Below are 20,998 nucleotides of genomic sequence, written 5' to 3'. Positions count from 1 at the left end.
AAACGGCAACAGTATAAAAACAATGTACAAAGAACAATAGACATTGTGCAATCACCAACTCCCATCCCGCCAAGACCAGCCTAATTGACCCCCTATTTTACGCTACCCTAACCCCCACCCCCTGCTGACGATCAATTCTCCGCGAAGTCGTCGATGAATGGTTGCCACCTCCGGGAGAACCCGAAAAGTGACCATCCCAAGGCGAAATTAATCTTTCTCTAGGTCGAGAAAGCTCGCCATGTCAGTTAGCCAGGTCTCGGACTTCGGGGGCTTGGAGTCCCTCCAAGCTAGCAGTATCTGTCTCCGGGCTATGAAGGAAGCAAAGTCCAGAACACCTGCCTCTTTCTCCTCCTGGATTCCCGGGTCTTCCGACACTCCGAAAATCGCCACCTCTGGACTCATTGCCACCCTTGTTTTCAAAACTCTGGACATGACGTTGGCAAACCCCTGCCAATATCCCCTACGTTTTGGGCATACCCAGAACATGTGGACATGGTTCGCTGGTCCACCTGCACATTTTACACACCTGGTCCTCAACCCCAAAGAATCTACTCTGCCGGGCCACTGTAATGTGGGCCCGGTGGACCACCTTGAATTGGATCAAGCTGGGTCTTGCACATGTTGCGGTCGCGCTGACTCTGCTCAACGCATCCGCCCATAAGCCATCCTCCATCTCATCTCTGAGCTCCATATAGTTCCACCGTCAACAATTCCAGTAGATTTGTCAAGCAGGATTTCCCTTTCGTAAATCCATGCTGACTTTGTCTACCACTGCTTTCCAAATGCTGTGCTCTGAAATCCTTGATAATGGACTTTAACAACTTCCCTACTACTGATGTTAGTAGGGTCAAAGGGTCTATTGTTCCCTTTGGCTGTGGAAGGAAACCGGAGCACCAGGAGGAAACCCATGCAGACGGGGAGAATGTGCAAACTCCACAAAGACACTCACCCAAGGTTGGAATTGAACCTTGGTCTCAGGCACTGAGAGGACAAGACACGGTAGCATAGTGGTTATTAGCACTGTTGTTTCACAGCTCCAGGGTCCCAGGTTCGATTCCCGGCTTGGTCAATGGCGGTGTGGAATCTGCACGTTCTCCTTGTGTCTGCGTGGGTTTCCTCTGGGTACTCCGGTTTCCTCCCATAAGTCCCGAAAGACGTGCTGTTAGGTGAATTGGACATTCTGAATTCTCCCTCCGGATACCCGAACAGGCGCCGGAATGTGGCGACTAGGGGCTTTTCACAGTAGCTTCATTGCAGTGTTTATGTCAGCCTACTTGTGACAATAATAAAGATTATTATTATTAATGGCATGCTGGCCGGTACATCCAGAGGTCAGGGATGGAAGGGTGCAGAAGCCATCCTTCAGCTAAAGGAAGCCCTGGGTAAACCCTATCTGTAGCACATTGAGAATTTCTGGGCATGATACCTTCGGGGTGATATATTGGCCTTGAAGAGAGAGTTCAGATTAGGTTTATCACAAAGAAACCTGGACTCAATGGGTTAAATGGAGGAGAATTGCATTCTCAACAATTTAGAAAGTTAAGAAGTGATTTGAAGGAAGTTTTCAAGATATTTGAGAAAACAGGTAGGGTGGATAGAGAAAAACTATTTGTATTCCTCCAGGTATAAACTGTGAATCCCACATATTGGGGCCAATACTGATATATGTCCTAGCTTAAAATGCCTCAAGTGATTCCGGATTTTGATCGATAGCACCACCACGGGACTGCTAGTGTACCTAGGGAATACAGCTATCCCCAGAGCCCCTGACTAATCCTCGCCGTCTTGTTTGCCCAAAGAAATTCAGAAATCAATTTATCCACCCTCCGGAAAAATGCCTTGGGAACGAAAATTGGAAGGGATTGCAAGATAATTAAAAATCTTGGCAGCACGTACATTGTCATGGTCTATATTCACCTCGCCAGCAGCAGGGCATCCCACCTCTTCAAATCCCCTTCGACTCCCTCTACCAGAACAGTCAGATTCCATTTGTGCCTAGTTGCCCAGTCATGAATCCCCAAATACCAAAACTGTGCAACCTTGAATGGCAAGGTCCCACGGTTCACACTTCTACAAGACCACGCTTTTTCCCCACATTTAATTTGTACCCTGAAAATGTCCAACAGGCTCATAATCCTCCCCATGCTCCCCAGTGGATTTGAAGCATACCACAATAAATCATCGGCGTACAACCCCCTATGCTCTCAACCGCCCCCCACACACAATCCCCTGCCACTCATTCGGGGCTCGCAGCACAATCGCCAAAGGCTCAATAGCCAACGCGAACAACAACAGGGACAACGGGCATCACTGCCTTGACCCCCGATGAAACCTAAAATACCCCAAATTCATCACATTCATCCTCACACTCGTCATGCAAGAGGCATAAATACTGGAGCCATGCAAGAAACGTCGGCCTGAACCCAAACCTCCCAAGAACCTTGAACAAGTACCGCCACTCAAAGCGGTCAGTGGCCATCTCTGCAGCCATTGAAACAATCACCTCTGGTACTTTACTCTGTGACTGGGTCATAATTCAACAATCTCTGATATTACTGGAGAACTGCTGCCTCTCAACAAACCCCCCTGATCTTCCGAGACCACATCTGGCGCACACCCCTCCAACCATCTCGCCAACAGCTTGGTCAATACCTTCATGGCTGTAGTCAATAATCAGATGGGCCTGTAAGACCCACACTCAAGTCAGGTTCTTGTCCTTCATGGGGATTAATGAGATAAAAGTCTGTGCCAGCATAGCTGGCAACTCCCCATTTGCCAACGATTCGTTAAAACATACTAAAGAGGGGCTTCCAGTGGCGACCATGGCGCGAGTGGTATCACATTTGGTGGCTCCCACTCACTGTGGACTTTTTGGACCACTTCCCCGATTTATGGTGGATTTGATCAATAAAACAAGATGCTGGTGAAGTAGAAGAGGAGGATTCCCCACCAGTGTACGGATTCGTGGACCAGAAGTGGTCTGAAAAGAAGAGAATGATGGTCGAAAACGGGAGTGGAGCCTGCAATACAGGGGTATATGGCAGAAGGTCAGGAACTGAAACTTCCAGCCCAATGGTCGATAGAGCAACTTGTGGCCTTTCTCCATGAGAAATTTGCTCAGCAGAGAAACGAATATCTGGAAGACCTGGCCAGGGCGGTGAATCCTATGAAGTTGGGGATCAATCGCATGGAGCAGAGATTCAAAACCCAGGGCCAGGCGATCCAGAAGGTGGAAGAGGCAGTGGCTGAGCAGGACGATCAGCTAGCCGTGACGGCGATGGAGATGGGCTGATGAAGGACCCTTGGAGGTGGACAGGGCACTTATGAGGAAGCCACTGAGGTATGAGCCACCAAGGGTGATGGTGCGAATGCACTGGATCCTGGACAAGGAACAGATCTGGAGATGGGCCAGGCAGATGAGGCACTGCTTATGGGAAGGCAGCGAGTTGCAAGCCTATCAGCACCTGGGTGCAGAACTGGCCAAAAGGAGGGCGAGTTTCAATAAAGCAAAATCAGCCCTCTTTAAGAAGGGGGTGAAGTTTGGCATGTTGTACCCAGCGCGTTTGTGGGTCACATACGAGGGCCAGGAACTTTACTTCGGATCGCCAGAAGAGGCGATGAACTTTATTAGGGACAAGGGACTGGCAGGAGATAGAGGACATTGAACTCAGGGGCGAGCAGTTGTGTTTTTGAACTGCTGTTAAACTTCTTTTTCTTTTGTATGTATTGTTCTGCACGAAGTTTGGAGCCGCTCAGTTTTGTTTACAGGTTAACTGGGTTCCTAATGGGGGATGGTGGGTGGAATTATCTTCTTTGTGTTTGTTGGGGATTGTAATGTTTGCATATGTAAGTTGGTCGAGCGGGGGTGGGGGGTAGGATGCTTGGCGCCATGGGCGGGGGCTACCATGCAAGCTGGATGGGCTAGCTCACGGAAGCACAGTGGGGGCCGAGCAGGTGATAAGTTTGTTGATGGGAGTTGGGATTGTTATTTTGTTACGAGGTGGGGGGCGGAGGGAGAGGGAGGGGGGTATAGATCTGCTGACAAAGGAGGGATTTGCAGCAGGATGGGGGCTGTGACGGTGGGCGCCTGGGGGAGTGCCTGAAGAGGCGCGGGACGCGGGCTGGCCTGAGAAGGAATATGGTAACGGCAGATGTGGCAATATTACAATAGACACACCCAATCATGGGGGATCATATGGTTACAGATCCAGGGCTGGATCGGTCGAGTTCAAGGGCAGGGAGGGTGCCAGCGGCTGCAAAGGAACTAAAAGGGTTTATGGAGCAGATGGGACGGGTAGATCCGTGGAGGTTTGGACAGCCAAGATCGAAGGAGTTTTGTTTTTCTCCCACGTACACAAAGTATACACTCAGATCAAATTTTTTGTTTTGGATCGGGCTTTCCTGACGGGGTTGGTAGACGCCGAGTACTCGGCGATTGTAGTGTCAGACCATGCCCCACACTGGGTGGATTTATGGGTAAGCAGCCCCCAACATGTCGCACTGGAGATTAGATGCAGGACTGTTAGCAGATGAGGAGGTGTGTGGGCAGATAAGGGAAGCCATCCAGAATTACGTGGAGATAGAACAACACAGGGGAGGATTTGGCAGCAATGGCATGGGAGGTGTTGAAAACAGTAGTTTGGGGGGTGGGGGGGGAGAGTTTATTTCGATACGGGCGCATAAGGAGAAGGTGAAGCGGTCAGAAATGGACAGGCTGGTTAGGGAGATTCTCCAGGTGGACAGGAGGAATAATAATAATAATCGCTTATTGTCACGAGTAGGCTTCAATAAAGTTACTGTGAAAAGCCTCTACTCGCCACATTCCGGTGCTTGTTCCGGGAGACTGGAAAGTGAATTGAACCCCACTGCTGGTCTTGTTCTGCATTTACAAGCCAGCTGTCTTAGCCCACTGTTACTCGGAGGCTCCGGAGGCGGGGCTGTTGGAAGGAGCGGCAGAAGCTACAGATGGACTTTGCTAGCTACAGGGAAGGCGGTGGGGCAGTTGAGGAAGGTGAGAGGGGTGGTGTATGAATATGGGGAGAAGGCCAGTAGGATGTTAGCACACCAGCTCAGGAAACGGGAGGGCGGCCAGGGAGATAGGAAGAGTGAAGGAAAGAGGGAGGAACATGATCTTGGACCCAGCGGGGGTGAACGGGGTGTTCCTAGGAATTCTATAGTAGGCTGTACGAGTCGGAACCCCCAGCTGGGGTGGAGGGGATGAGGTGATTTTTGGAAGGACTGGAGTTTCCATGGGAGGTGGAAGGATTGGTGGAGGGTCTGGGATCCCCGAAAGGGCTCTTTGAAGTAGTGGAGGGATTGGAGGCTATGCAGTCGGGCAAGGCCCCGGGGCTGGACGGATACCCAGTGGAATTCCCCAAGTAGTTTTCTGGGGTATGGGCCCTTGCTGTTAGGGTGTTTAATGAGGCTAGGGAGCGAGATGTCCTTCGTCCAACAATGTCACAGGCTTCGATCTCTCAGATTCTGACGCGAGAGAAGGACCCAAAACAATGTGGGTCATACAGGCCAATCTCCCTTCGGAATGTAGACACCAAATTGCTGGCCAGGATCTTCGCCTCGAGAATAGAAGATTGATCCCAGGAGTGATAGGGGAGGACCAGATGGGATTGGCCAAAGGAAGGTAGTTAACGGCCAACGTTCAAAGGCTCTTGAATGTTATCAATGTGCCCTCTGAGGGTAGGGAGGTAGAAGTAGTGGTCGCTAGGACGTGGAAAAGGCCTTCGACTGGATGGAGTGAAATTATTTGTGGGAGGTCCTGGGGCGGTTTGGGCTTGGGCAGGGCTTTGTAGACTGTGTCCAGTTGTTGTACCAGGCATCGGTGGCAAGTGTGCGGACGAACCAAGTGAGCTCAGAGAATTTTAGACTGCACCGGGGGACGAGGCAGGGATGTCCACTCTCTCCATTGCTGTTTGCCTTGGCGAAAGAGCCGTTGGCTTTAGCGCCCAGAGTGATCCAGGCGAGGGGGCAGGAGAGGAGGTTGTGGGAGATGCCGTTTAAAGTGATGGGAGGGAGTTTCCGTTACTTGGGAATTCAGGTGGCATGGAGATTACAGTAAAATTAAATCTGGCCCTGTTTGTTGAGCAAATGAAGGAGTACTTTCGGATGTGAGGCATGCTCCCCATGTCACTGGCGGGGAGGGTACAGACCATAAAGATGACGGTTCTCCCGAGATTTTTATATATTTTTCAGTGTCTCCCTATTTTTATCCCAAAAGCTTTTTTTTTTTTTTTTAAAAGAGGGTCAACGTGGCGATCTCTGGGTTTGTATGGGTGGGTAAAACCCCACGAGTAAAGGGGGGGGCTGGCCTTACCAAACTTTAAGAATTATTACTGGGCGGCAAATAAAGCTATGATTAGGTAGTGGGGGAAGGGTCAGTATGGGAGCAGGTGGAGGCAGCATCATGTAAGGGCACAAGTTTAGGAGCACTGCTAATGGCACCTCTGCCATTCTTGCCGGCTCGGTACTCCACAGGCCGGTGGTGGTGGCAGCATTGAGGGTTTGGGGACAGCGGTGGAAGCATATGGGAGTGGAAGGAGTGTCGGTGTGGGCTCCAATTTGAGGGAACCACCGGTTTGTGGTGGGGAGGTTGAATTGGGGGGGGGATCCGGAGCTGGCAGTGAGCAGGGATCGAGAGGCTGGGGGACCTGCTCATTAATGGGAGCTTTCCATGTTTGGAGGATGGGTTTGAACTGCCGGGAGGGAATGGGTTTCGTTATCTGCAGTGAGGGACTTTGTACGGCGGCAGGTCTCAACCTTTCCGCTTCTACCGCCACAGGGGATACAGGATAAGGTAGTTTCAAAAATGGGAGTGGGGGAGAAAAAGGTATCGGAAATTTCTAAAGAGCTCATGGAGTAGGAGGGAACCCAGATATGGGAGGTATAGCGTAAATGTGAGGATGAGTTGGGCAAGGAACTAGAGGCAGGTCTGAGGGTGGATGCTCAGAGTAGAGTCAACATGTCATCATCATGTGCCAGGCTCAGCCTGATACAATTTAAGGTTTTAATGAATGTATACGTGCCGGTACACATGACAGTCGCCCGGATGAGCAGATTTTTTGAAGGTGTGGAGGACAGGTGTGGGAGAGCCCGCAAACCATGCCCACATGCTCTGGGCATGTCCGAAGCTTAGGGGATTGTGGCCGAGATTAGCCGATGTCATGTCCACATTTTTAAAGACAAGGGTGGCACCGAGTCCAGAGGTGGCAATTTTTGAATGTCAGAAGACCCAGGAGTCCAGGGAGAAAGAGAGGCTCACGTTTTGGCCTTTGCCTCCTTGGTAGCCCGGAGACAGATCTTATTGGCGTTGAGGGACTCGGAACCCCCGAAATCGGGGGTTTGGGTTACGGCATTGCTGGGTTTCTCAGGCGTGAGAAAATCAAGTTTGCCCCAAGAGGATCATTGTGGATAGCACAATTGCTTCACAGCTCCAGGGTCCCAGGTTCGATTCCGGCTTGGGTCACTGTCTGTGCTGAGTCTGCACATCCTCCCAGTGTGTGCGTGGGTTTCCTCCGGGTGCTCCGGTTTCCTCCCACAATCCAAAGATGTGCAGGTTAGGTGGATTGGCCATGATAAATTGCCCTTAGTGTCCAAAATTGCCCGTAGTGTTGGGTGGGGTCACTGGGTTATGGGAATAGGGTGGAGGTGTTGACCATGGGTAGGGTGCTCTTTCGAAGAGCCGGTGCAGACTCGATGGCCAAATGGCCTCCTTCTGCACTGTAAATTCTATGATCAACTTTAGGGTTTGTCCGGAGGTGGCAGCCATTTATCGACTTCTTTGGGGAAAAGTAAACTGTTAGCAGATACAATTAGGGAATGAGGGGGGTAGGGGGAGATAGCTTAGTTTAGGCGAGATCAGCAAGTGGAGAGGATCTGGGGAAATGTGTGTCTAAGCCATGTTGGCCGGGTATGGCTGTTGGTTGGGGGTGGGTGTTATTTACTGAGTTATGTTTACATTTGTAATTGTTGTTATAAAATCATACATGCCTTAATAAAATGTTTTTTTTTTAAAAAAGCACACTAAAGAGATGAGATGCCAATTCCACCAAAAATTGTTTATAAAATTCAACCGGGAAGCCATCTGGCCCTGGAGCCTTCCCCGATTGCATCAATCCCACACACTCCATAATCTCCTGCAGCCCCAGTGGCACCTCCAATGGTTGTCGCTTCTCCTCTTACACCTCCAGAAATACCAACTCATCCAAAAAGTGCCCCACATGTCCATGTCACCCCTCAGGTTCCGATCTATACAACCCCTGTGAAAAGGCATCAAACAGCTCATTGATTTTCTCCGGTGCCATCACACAGCACACAGACACACACCCCCCCCCCCCCCCCCCCCCCCCCACCTGCACAGGCGGGCTAGCAGGTGACCTATCTTTTCCGCATAGTTATATTGAACCCCACGTAACCGGCGAAGATGACCCACCGCATTCCCAGTTGTCAACCAATCAAACTTGCCCTGCAACTTCTTCCTTTCCACCAACAGCTCCCGAGTAAGGCCACCGAATACCTACAATCTACATTTACAATAGCTTCCAATAACTTCTGCCTCTCCTCCCTCTCAACTTAACCCTTTTTATTTTTCTAAATTTAGAGTATCCAATTCATTTTTTCCCAATTAAGGGGCAATTTAGCATGGCCAATCCACCTAACCTGCACATCTTTGGGCTGTAGGGGCTAAACCCACGCAGACACGGTGGCGGTTTTTAAACTGAATAGTACCGCAAACCCCCTCGACTTAGAATCAAATCCAGAGTGGACCGCCTGCCCCACCCATCCCTTCCTTCACCCGTAGATGCGTCTCCTGCAGGAAAACCACACCTTCCCTCAAATTCTTCAGGTGTGCGAACACCCGAGACTGTTTAAATTAGACCATTTAACCTGTGCACATCGCACAATACAATCCTCACCGGTGGTTTCTGACCTCCCCCTCTGCTAAGTTCTGCCACCATCACCAAACCCAAGCCCCGCCCAACCATCCGTCCCCTCACTAACCTGTGCCTGTCCAAAATGGTCACCCCTCCATCCTACCCTAATAATCCCAGCCAAAAAACCCACCAACGCCCACCCCCAACCTGCCCCTTCTTCCCACTCTGCTTATTCCAGACCGTCCCCTCTTTGACACACCCACAAATCCAACTACCCCGTGCAAAATCAATCGGCTGCAAACCAAATATTACATGTACATAGCACAGCAATAACAAAACAGTAAAAGGCACACGTGCTAAAACACCCCACGTACTATGTTTATACCAATTTTATTTCTTCAGTCGATAAGTCATAATCCATACAAAAGCTCCAACATTAGCCCAAGTACCTCAGTACACGTGACAATAAACAAATCCAATCCAATCCAAAACCCATGCTCCCTGACAAGTCATTCATCTCCTCCAGCGTCAAAAAGTTAATATTCTGGGCAGCACGGTGGCGCAGTGGATAGCACTGCTGCCTCATGGCGCCAGGTCCCAGGTTCGATCCCGGCCCTGGGTCACTGTCTGTGTGGAGTTTGCACATTCTTCCTGTGCTCGTGTGGGTTTCACCCCCACAATCCAAAGATGTGCAGGGTAGGTGGATTGGCCACGCTAAATTGCTCCTTAACTGGAAAAAATGAATTTGATACTCTAAATTTATTTTTTTAGAAGTTAATATTCCCTGACCAGGAAAGTCACCTAACGTTTGGCCAGTACAGCTGCCCGAACTGAACCTTGCTCAGAAAAAGCGCCGCTGTGACCTTGTTAAAACCTGCCTGTCGTTTGGCCAGGACAGCCCCAATGCTTTGGTAAATTTAGATCCAATTCCTCTCCCAGCTACAGTCTTGAATCACCTTGGCCCAGCTCAGAATGTTTTCTTTGTCCTGGAATTTGTGCATACACAATCACCGCCGAGGCGGCTCCCTGGCCCTCGGCCTCTGTCTCAAGGACTGATGGGCACGATTCACCTCTGAGGCCTCATCAAAGACCATTTCCTCCACCAACTTCTCGAACATACCAGAGTCGTGGCCCGCGGCATTCGTTCCCTTCACTCCCTCCAGCAAACCCACCAAGTTCTGCCACCTGGACCGATTCTCCTGGTTGCCCAACCTCACAAGACTCCCCCAGCATCGCCATCTCCGCCTCCAACAATGATCACACTATGATCAGACTCCCACCCTTTCCACCTCTTGGATCGTTGCACCATGTGCTTCCAAACACTTCTCCACACGGTCCAAAGTCCCGTGAAGAGGTGCTATTGCTCCCTCAATCGTACTAGACCAGTCACCCTGCATCTCCTTTCGTTGTTGATGAAATTTCCCCCATAATAAAGTCTATCAACTGCTCCACAGGCAGTGTGGCTGATGGCAATGACCCTGCCCCCTCCACCATTTTTTCCAACGGTGCTGAGCCATGAGTATCCTCCAATTCCTGAGCCAAGGCGCTCACCGACTTTTGCTGGGTCTGGTATCCCATCGAATTTCCACTCTGGGGGAGAAATCCCTACCCTCCTCTCACTTCATCCACAAAGGTCACCCATTAAATGGGCAGACAGGTGCAAAACCAACACCTCCAAGCAAGAGTCACCTTGTGTGCGACCAATCAGACCATGGCGGCCACCAGAAGTCACAGAAATTGATACTTGAGCAATTATTAATTTTAAAATCGAGACCGATAGATTTTTTAAAAAAAACTAACTATTAAGTGATTTGAGGCAAATGGAGTTGGATTACTGATCAGCCATGGTCTCATTGAATGGGGGAAAACGGGCCGCACAGTGGCTAGCACTGTGGCCTCACTGCGGCAAGGTCTCGATTTCAATCCCGGCTCTGGGTCACTGTCCATGTGGAGTTTGCACATTCTCCCCATGTTTGCATGGGTTTCGCCCCCACAACCCAATAATGTGCAAGCTAGGTGGATTGGCCACGCTAAATTGCCCCTTAATTGGAAAAAATGAATTGGGCACTCTAAATTTATTTTTAAAAAGAGTTTGAATATGATATGGCTAACACTGAAAGGGTCAAGCGGTGAAATGGTTGACTTCCTTTTCTACGCCCTTTATGTCACCTATTTTAGTTCCTGCACGTGACTCTGTCAACAGCTTGAACCTTTATGCACACTTATGAACTAGTAAAATTTCACATTACCTGCATATATTAGCTTTTGCCCAGCAGCTGGAAAAGCATCACTTCCCTTCTCTGCTTCAATCTTTTCCTTCAGCGACTTTACCTGAAGGATAAATAACAGAAAGGAAGAAGTCAGTTTCAGTGCTGCTCTGAACTTACAAGGTTTGCAGTGAACAGATTTTCTCAATTTTAATTTCAGCAGTCTATTAGAAACAAGGATTTGATTTATTAACACAACATTGAAAGCCTGTGTGTCAAAGACAAGGAGGGGGGTTTCTCACTGCACATACTGCTCTAGGCCTTTTGTCAATTATCCAATGCCACAAGTGATACATTTTTAAAATATCATATTTGTGTCATTTGTATGCAAGTTAATCTCTCACATTACTGGTGCTCATTTTATGAGAGAAACGGCACAGTGGTTATTGTGTTCCACAGAAATATATAGAAACAATACAATCATATTGCCCTCCAAAATGCCATCGATGTGAATAAGGGGAATTTACACCCAACCATTAAAACCATCGTCAATCCCATTGCAATGAAGTTACTGTGAAATTCCCCGAGTCGCCACACTCTGGCGCCTGTTCGGGTACACCGAGGGAGAATTCAGAATGTCCAATTCACCCAACAGCATTTCTTTCGTGGCTTGTGGGGGAAAACCGGAGCACCCGGAGGAAACCCACGCAGACACGGAGAGAACGTGCAAACTTTGCACAAGACAGTGACCCAAGCCAGGTATCGAACTTGGGACCCTGACCCTGTGAAGCTACAGTGCCGCCCTTAATAATGATATAAATACCATTTTAAACCATTTACAGCTTAACCCCTCTCCACACTGACCCATGAAACAATCGCAGGCTTTCATCAGCTGCGGTACATCTCTCTGGTGGCTTTATTGGCACTTCAACCCAGTACTCAGAATAGCTGCACAGTCACAACAGTTTCAGAGACTCGGGTTCAATTGTGAAATCTGACCCAAAAGGACAATCATATTTAGTCAGTTCTACCCACCTCTGCAGCAACAAGCCTGAAACTTAAGTAGGGTGCTTTTAATTCCACGTCACTCAACACTGCTCAAAACGTACCAAGAAAATCAGAAAATATGCTTTGCATGCAATGCATTTATCAGCATTTTATAGACCGGTCTAAAAATGACACTTGCCAACTAGCCTGGCATGACCCACTTCCTGATTCTGAAGAGCAGAGGACAAAACAATTTATAGCAGGTCAACCAAAAAGTTGCGGACAGAACACGTGCACATCTTTCATCCGAACGGAGGTCACTGCTGATCGACCCACCTCAAGTATCAAATTCCTGTTTATTCCACAAATGCCTGATCTCGCCAGCTTTTTATGTTTCTGTTTCAGATTTCCACTATTTTATTTTACAAAGCAACTGGTCACAGTACCTGTAAGGCCATCCTGTTATTACCACTCCTTTTTTTATTCATCAATGATTTCTCAAACATAAATGCAAGTAGAAAAAGCAAAGCAAGTAAACTACTTGGCATTCAAATTAGGGAGAGAGATCAGACCATTATGGCACTGTGCGGGTGCAGCATAAATTGGTCTATAATTACACAAATCTTTTTATTTTAAAATGTGCTTCTGGGATGTGGCAATGCTACAGATATTTTAAATATCACCCACAGTGTGGGGAACTGGAGTCACATGCAGACAAGACCAGATTCCCTTATCGGAAGGCATCATTGAATGAACCAGTTCAGTTTTATAACAATCTTGCAGCTTTCACGACCATTCCCCTACTGCTGGTTCGCTAACTACCAGAGTTACTGCATTTAATTTAATTTGCAATGGAAGTCTCAACCTCTAGGTGGCTTAGGCCTACATACACCATAAGCAATTTGCTACAAGACAAATATCTGATTAGCCAATCATTTATTCTACCTTCACTGGACCCAGCCCTTCATACTGCTCTCTTACTTTGTGGCTGCTAATCCTTAGTGGACTGCTCCAGCATCACTGAACTGAACATATTCTTACCCAGGTCAATTTTATTTTAGTTAAAGTGAGATTTTTCTTACTCACTGAAAGCTTTCTAGTTCAATGGTGATCTTTCAGTGCTTATTCCAGCCCAAATTCAAGCACAAAATGGGTGTTATAATCTGTGCGACACTTGAAACTCATCAACTTTTGGCAGCATCATATTGCTGTAAAATAGCCTTGGAGATCCACCCTGTGAGAAATCAGGTGCTCACAAAGATAATTGTGCTTGAAATCTTTAACAGTATACCAATTATGCAACATCTTAAATTTTTTATATAACACCATATGTGTCTGTCCCAAGTGAGTTCACATTTGTGATCAGAAAATTCCACTGAAATGAAAAAATGAAAATTGCTTATTGTCACAAGTAGGCTTCAAATGAAGTTACTGTGAAAAGCCCCTAGTCGTCACATTCTGATGCCTGTTGGGGAGTCTGGTACGGGAATTGAACCCGCGCTGCTGGCCTGCCTAGGTCTGCTTTCAAAGCAGGCGATTTAGCCCTGTGCTAAACCAGCCCCTTAACACAGGACTTGAGATGAAATCTGAAAAAAAGGTTGCTACTGAGCTGGAGATTTATTTTTCGCAAGTGTTTTGCTCTGGGTTACAGCACTGTACTTTCACCTCTAGCTGGAGGCTGATTGGCGGGAGAGTGACATCCTTCAATGGTCGTATTAATTAACATCGACCACAATCTTCCCATTCTCTAAATGGAGGGGGTTAGGGAGGGAATTCTAGAGCTTAGGAACAAGGCAGCTGAAAGCACGAACGGTGATGATGGAGCAGATTGTAGATAGTATGATACACACAAAAAAATGGCTGTTACTTGTGCTGCAGTAGGGAAACAGCTGCAGTGGGATCACCATGTCAGCAGTTGACCAACAATTCACTCAGTGTTACACAACATTCCTTACCCAAGAAGGCTGGGCTGAAGAGTTTTCTTCAGTTTATCTTGCACTTTAACATGGTATATGAAAAGTAGCCCTCCAATTTTACATACCTATGGAGAAGTAGCTCATTTATTTCTAACTCAAGTCCCCCATAATTGTGAACGTGTCAATGGGGCAAGATCGATGCTTACTAATTCCCGAACATCCATTACTCACCAACAAAACTACGGCTCGAGACTTCCGGTGACGGTGGGCGGGAGGCAGCCGCACAATGGAGGGCTCCCGTTCGGGAACGGCATTTTCGGGACTTTAAGCCCGGTCCCAGGGTCCACGGAGACGGCAAAAGCAGGGAGAAGGCACAGAGGAGGCACAGTGAAGGAAAATGTCGAGGGTGAGCAAAATAACGGCCGTTGCATATATTTGGACAAGGGAAGTGATGGGTCTTTCACTCGAAATGAGGGCTCTTTGGGGTGTAGGTAGATATGTGGGATTTGTGTGCTAAAAGGAGATTTCTGGGTTTTACTAGGGCTGGGCAAGGGGGAAAGGGACCCGAGCGGAGGCCTCCACGCTGGCCGGTTTAAGCCGGCCAGTGAACGGGAGTGAGATGGGGGGGGGGAGGGGCTGCGGTCATCAGAGTCTGGCAGATCAGGGTCCGAGGGGTCTAGCCGGGGTGAAAAGTTGGGGGGGGGAGGAACCGAGGTTGGGGGGAGGAGTTTTAAAAGAGGCAGTGGAGGGGAGGAGTTGGAGAGGGGGGGGGGTGCTTACAACTCTTGGGTATCATGTACGGTACTCTTTCAGAAGTTGGATGGCATTTTGTGTGTGGGGGGTTGGGGGGGGGGGGGGGGGGAGGAGAAGAAGAGTGGACTCTATAGGTTAATGGTGACCATGGACGGTCCCAGATTCCTTTTTCTCCCTTGTTTTTTTGTTTGCACAGTGGTAGAGTTTGTTTTATTGGATGCCATATATCGACAGGTGGGCCGTTGTTTGGGGTGGTGGGAGGATGGGATCGTTGTTGTTGTTAAGGGGATTGATTTTGTATTTGTTACCGTTTACTGTCTGTGGGTGGGGTGTAAATTTAAGGAAAATGGAGAATAAAAACATTTTTAAAAAAACAAACTAGGGCAGCATGGTGGCGCAGTGGTTAGCACTGTGGCCTCACGGCACCGAGGTCCCAGGTTCAATCCCAGGCTCTGGGTCACTATCCGTGTGGAGTTTGCACATTCTCCCCGTGTTTGCGTGGGTTTCACCCCCACAACCCAAAAATGTGCAGGCTAGGTGGATTGAACACGCTAAATTGCTCCTTAATTGGAAAAAATGAATTGGGTACTCTAAATTTAAGGAAAAAAAACAACAAAAAAAACAAACAAACTAAGGCTGAACATAGAGCAAGTACAATGGCTGACCAATAATCAAAACAATAAGAAAGCAACAACTTGCATTTTAAAAGTACCTTCAATATTCAGAAAATATCCCAAGGCTCGTCATAGAGAAAAAATTATGGCAATAATATTTTGCAGCAGTGTTAGGTGGCTTGAAAGATGTGAAATGGTTTTTAAAAGGTAAGAATGAAGTTAAAAAGGATGAAGGGGTTGAGGGGCAGAATCCTCCTCATAAAAGAGGACACAAATCAGATGCCAGAAACGTTGGAGAATGAAAGGTTTATTGAGAGGGAAGAACTGAGGGAAAGCAATAATAGTAGAGAAATGGTGCTGGGAAAATTGATGGGATTGAAAGTGGATAAATCCCCATGGCCTGATAATCTGTATCCTAGCGTGCTTAAGGAGGTGGCTCTGGGAATAGTGGATACATTGGTGGTCATCTTCCAGGATTCTATAGATTCTGGAACAGTCCCTGCAGGTTGGAGGATAGCTAATGACACTCCAATATTTAAAAAGGGAGGTAGAGAGAAAACACATTTTTGGGCAGCACGGTAGCAGTGGTTTGCACTGTTGCTTCACAGCACCAGGGTCCCAGGTTCGATTCCCGGCTTGGGTCACTGTCTGTGCAGAGTCTGCATGTTCTCCCCATGTCTGTGTGGGTTTCCTCCAGGTGCTCCGGTTTCCTCCCACAAGTCCCGTAAGACATGCATGTTAGGTGAATTGGACATTGAATTCTCCCTCCACGTACCCGAACAGGCGCCAGCATATGGGGACTAGGGATTTTTCACAGTAACTTCATTGCAGTGTTAATGTAAGCCTGCTTTTGGGTCCTTTTCAAATTGGCAGGCTGTAACTAGTGGGGTGCCACAGGAATCGGTGCTGGGGTCCCAGCTATTCACAATATATATTATTGATTTGGATGAGGGAACAAAATATAACATCACAAAGTTTGCAGATGATACCAAGTTGGTTGGGAGGGCGAACTGTGACGAGGATGCAAAGATCTGACAGCATGATCTGGACAGGTTGGGCGAGTGGGGAAATCAATGGCAGGTGCAGTATAATTTGGATAAGTGTGAGGTTATTCATTTTGGAAGCAAAAACAGGAAGGCAGATTACTACCTGAATGGTTGTAAATTGGGAGAGGGGGTGTGCAGCGGACCTCGGTGTCCTTGTGCACCAGTCGCTGAAGCTAAGTATGCAGGCGCAGCAGGCGGTAAAGAAAGCTAATTGTATGTTGACCTTCATTGCGAGAGGTTACATGTACAGGAGCAGAGATGTGTTGTTGCAATTGTACAGGGCTTTGGTGAGGCCACACCTGGAGTATTGTGTGCAGTTTTGGTCTCCTTTTCTGAGGAACAATGTTCTTGATCTTGAGGGAGTGCAGCGAAGGTTTACCAGACTGATTCCAGGGATGGCGGGACTGACATATGAGGAGAGATTGACTCGGTTGGGATTGTTCTCGCTGGACTTCAGAAGAATGAGGGGGGAATCTCACAGAGACTTATAAAATTCTATCAGGACTAGACAGGGTAGATGCATGGAAGATGTTCCCGATGGTGGGTGTGTCCAGAACCAGTTGTCACAGTCTGAGGATTCAGGGTAAACCATTTCGGGCAGAGATGAGGAGACATTTCTTCACCCAAAGAGTGGTGAGCCTTTGTGGAATTCATTACCACAGGAAGTAGTTGATGCTAAAACATTGAATATATTCAAGAGGCGGCTAGATATAGCACTTGGGGCAAATGTGATCAAAAGTTATGGGGAGAAAGCAGGATTAAGCTATTGAGTTGGATGATCAGCCATTATCGTGATAAATGGCGGAGCAGGCTCGAAGGGCCAAAAGGCCTCCTGCTGCTCCTATCTTCTATGTATGTATCGGAGTGGTTGAAGAATCTACCAATGAAGATGAGGAGGGAGACAGAATAAACTAGATGATAATAAGGGCACAAGAAGGGATGTTAGCAGACAATAAGTTAATTAAGAACCAGTGCGGATGAAAGTGATGTTTAAGTGGGGATCACTATGGATAAGGTGGTGCTTGCCAGAGCTTGAAAGATGGAAGGTTACGGAAGTTGAACACAAGACAGACGAGGTGAACTTGAGAAATGGGAATAAAGCCAGAGGCAGTGATGTTGTTATTGCAACCAAGCCTGTTAATGGACAAATGAAACAACATGGACAGGTTACATACTGTCTGGTTTTGCCTTGAACGAACAGTAAGGGAAACAAGTGCAAAGTCTATGGCAGGGCCAAATCAATGGTTTTAGGCTTTCTATTATTCTGAAGGAAATTGTGGTTCATTCAAGACAACGTTAGACAGGCAGTTCAACAGCACAAGGTAGGCACGGAACTCAAAGATGTGAAGGTACAGTTGGATGTTATCATACGCATGTAGAGGATGATTTAAAGTTTACAGATAGCACCAAAAAACAAAATACAGGCAAGGAAAATAAGATGACTGAGGATAGATATTTGGAATACATCAAAGGTGACTGCTCAAGGAAAAGTAATTGATCCAGAAAACATCCTTTTGCAAATTTACTGTAATTAAGTTGAATGAATTTTGCCTCATCAAAATAAAAATACTCATACTCCGCAACACTATTTAAATTACAATGATCAATAGGTTCCTCACCAAGTTAGTAAACTCACAAACCTCAAGAGTTATTTCGTCCTCAGCACCCCTAAAATTAACTCTTTGCCACACATTTTGAACACTGAGCCAAGGTCAGATCAACTGAATGCAGAGAAATCAGATTAGCTCGATCTCACCCGCACCAGATTCATAAGAATTCCTACAGTGCAGGAAGTCATGCCATCCATCAAGTCTGCTCTGAACATCTGAAAGAGCACCAACACCTAACCAATGGGCACCAAGGGACATTTTAGCATGGCAGGTCCATCTAACCAGCACATCTTTGGACTGTAGGAGGAAACCGGAGCACCCGGTGGAAACGTGGGCAGACTGGGGGAGAATGTGCAAATTGCATACACGCAGTGACAGGTCGGAATCAAACCAGAGTCCTTTGTGCTGTGAGGCAGCAGTGTTAACCATTGTGCCACTGTGCCGTCCACACTTGCACTTTTAGTGGGAGTAACTGGGCAGCTGATACAAACAGAAACAATATCTAATTTACTCCATTCATAATCCAAAAGATGCTGAAGCCAAATGTACCACAGCTGCTTTACCAACCAAAAACAGACGGGCAGCACGGTAGCACTGTAGATAGCACAATCGCTTCACAGCTCCAGGGTCCCAGGTTCAATTCCAGTTTGGGTCACTGTCTGTGCGGAGTCTGCACATCCTCCCCGTGTGTGCGTGGGTTCCCTCCGGGTGCTCCGGTTTCCTCCGACAGTCAAAAGATGTGCGGGCTAGGTGGATTGGCCATGATAAATTGCCCTCAGTGTCCATAATTGCCCTTAGTGTTGGGTGGAGTTACTGGGTTATGGGGATAGGGTGGAGGTGTTGACTTTGGGTAGGGGGTAGGGTGCTCTTTCCAAGAGCCGGTGCAGACTCGATGGGCCGAATGGCCTCCTTCTGCACTGTAAATTCTATGTAAACATCAAGTGCCTGTCCTAACCAGAGTTCCCACATTAACATGAGCAGGCTGCAAATGTACACACAAACATCCACTTTCAGACTAATACAAGGCACTGATCCCTTTGTATCTAATACAGCAACAGACAGGAAGGGTTCAGTGCCTTATTTTTATTTTTGCAAGGAGATTGAAGCATGTTGAAGCATCTTAAAATTGTCCAAAAATTTGAAAAGATCTCTGCAGAAGGACAAATGTGTAAAGTATACTTAAATAACAACAAAGAAAGAGGTTAGAAGAGTTTTGTTTTGAATGGATGGTGGTTAAAAGACAGAATTCCCAACCAGAAACAGAATTAGCTTTTTCAAAGCTTTATAGATTCCAAATGGAAAATTACTTAAAAGTAAAATTAAAAAAGAGCATGAGGAAAATACAGGGGCTAGCTTTTCCGAAAATCTGCGCAGGTGCAATGGACTCAATGGAATTTAATAAAACACAAAGCCAATGATTTTAATTAACAGCACACCTATTGCCTTCAAAGTTGATGCACTGTTGTATAACAGAGGAGATTAACCAGGGTGTTGCCTGGGCTGGAGTCTTTCAGCTATCAAGAGAGACTAATTAGGCTGGGATTGTTTTCTTGAAGCAGAGAAAGCGGAGGGAGGAACTGGATTGAGGTGTATAAAATTATGAGGGGCTTTGGAAGGTACTTTTCCCCTGAGCAGAGATGTCAATAACAAGGGGGCATAGATTTACGTTAAGGGGCAGAAGGTTTAGAGGAGATGTGAGGAAACAAACAAATTTTCACAGAGGGTGGTAGGAATCTGGAACTCACTGCCTGAAAGAGTGGAAGAGACGGGAACCCTCACAACATTGTAGTATTTAGATGAGCACTTGAAATGCCATAGCATACACGGCTACAGGCCAAGGGCTGGAAAATAGGATTAGAGTAGGTGCTTGTCAGCCAGCGATGGCACGATGGGCTGAAGGGACTCTTTCCATGCTGTAAAAATTCTACAACCCTCTGACTAAAACGCCTTTTTTTTTTAAACGAACAATTTTTAATGAGGTATTTTTGGCATAACAAACAACCGCAGTACAAAAAACAATACAGTACAAAGAACAGTAATCAAAAAACAGCCACCGACATTCGTCCCTCAAAGGCCCGCCTATTTAACACCCTATTCTATACTACCCTAGCCCCCCCCACTTGCTGACGATTAATTCCCCACGAAGAAGTCAACAAATGGTTGCCACCTCCGGGCGAACCCTGACACCAACCCTCTCAAGGCGAACTTGATCTTTTCCAGGCCGAGAAAGCTCGCCATGTCGGTTAACCAGGTCTCTGACTTCGGCGACCTAGACTCCCTCTAAGCCAGTAGTATCCTTCGCCGGGCTACCAAGGAAGAAAAGGCCAGAACATCTGCCTCTCCCTCCTCCTGAACACCCAGGTCCTTCAACACCCCAAAGATCGCTACCCCGGACTCATTTCCACCCTTGTCTTCAATACACTGGACATGACATTCACGAACCGCTGCCAACATCCCCCAAGTTTTGGGCATTGCCAGAACATAAAGACATGGTTCGCTGGTCCACCCACATATCTGACACTTGTCTTCCACCCCAAAAAATCTACTCACCCAGGTCGCTGTCATGTGCACCCGGTGAACCACCTTAAACGGGATCAAGCCGAGCCTTGCGCATGTAGCGGTCGCGTTGACCCTGCTCAGCGCCTCCGCCCATAGGCTGCCCTCCATCTCATCCCCAGTTCCTCCTCCCACTTACGCTTCAGCTCCTCTGTATTAATCTCCTCCGCCCCTATTAATTCTTTGTAGCTGTCCGAGATGCTCCCCTCCCCTAGACACTACCCTATCTTGAATCTCTCTTCGTGGCAGGAGTGAGAAGGATGGTACCTGCCGGCGCAGAAAGTCCCTCACCTGTAGATATCTGAAATCATTCCCTGTTGTCAGCCGGAACTTCTCCTCCAGCGCCTTTAAACTAGTAAAGCTCCCTTCCAGAAACAGGTCCCCCATCTTCTCAATCCCCGCCCTTTGCCATACCCGAAATCCC

General features: G+C 47.6%; 1 protein-coding gene across 2 annotated transcripts in view; it reads right to left on the bottom strand.

Moving 5' to 3' along the window:
* LOC119952973 (UV excision repair protein RAD23 homolog B-like) overlaps positions 1-20,998 on the bottom strand; it is an 87,711-nt gene that overhangs the window by 43,949 nt on the left and 22,764 nt on the right. For both annotated transcript variants that reach the window (XM_038776634.1, XM_038776636.1), the window contains exon 2: positions 11,135-11,216. In XM_038776634.1, coding sequence (XP_038632562.1) covers positions 11,135-11,216 — 82 coding nt within the window. The remainder of the gene's footprint in view (positions 1-11,134; positions 11,217-20,998) is intronic.

The sequence above is a fragment of the Scyliorhinus canicula genome, chromosome 18 (genome assembly GCF_902713615.1).
Source record: "Scyliorhinus canicula chromosome 18, sScyCan1.1, whole genome shotgun sequence".
NCBI classification, from domain to species: Eukaryota; Metazoa; Chordata; class Chondrichthyes; order Carcharhiniformes; family Scyliorhinidae; genus Scyliorhinus; species Scyliorhinus canicula.
This window is presented reverse-complemented; position numbering and strand designations above follow the sequence as displayed.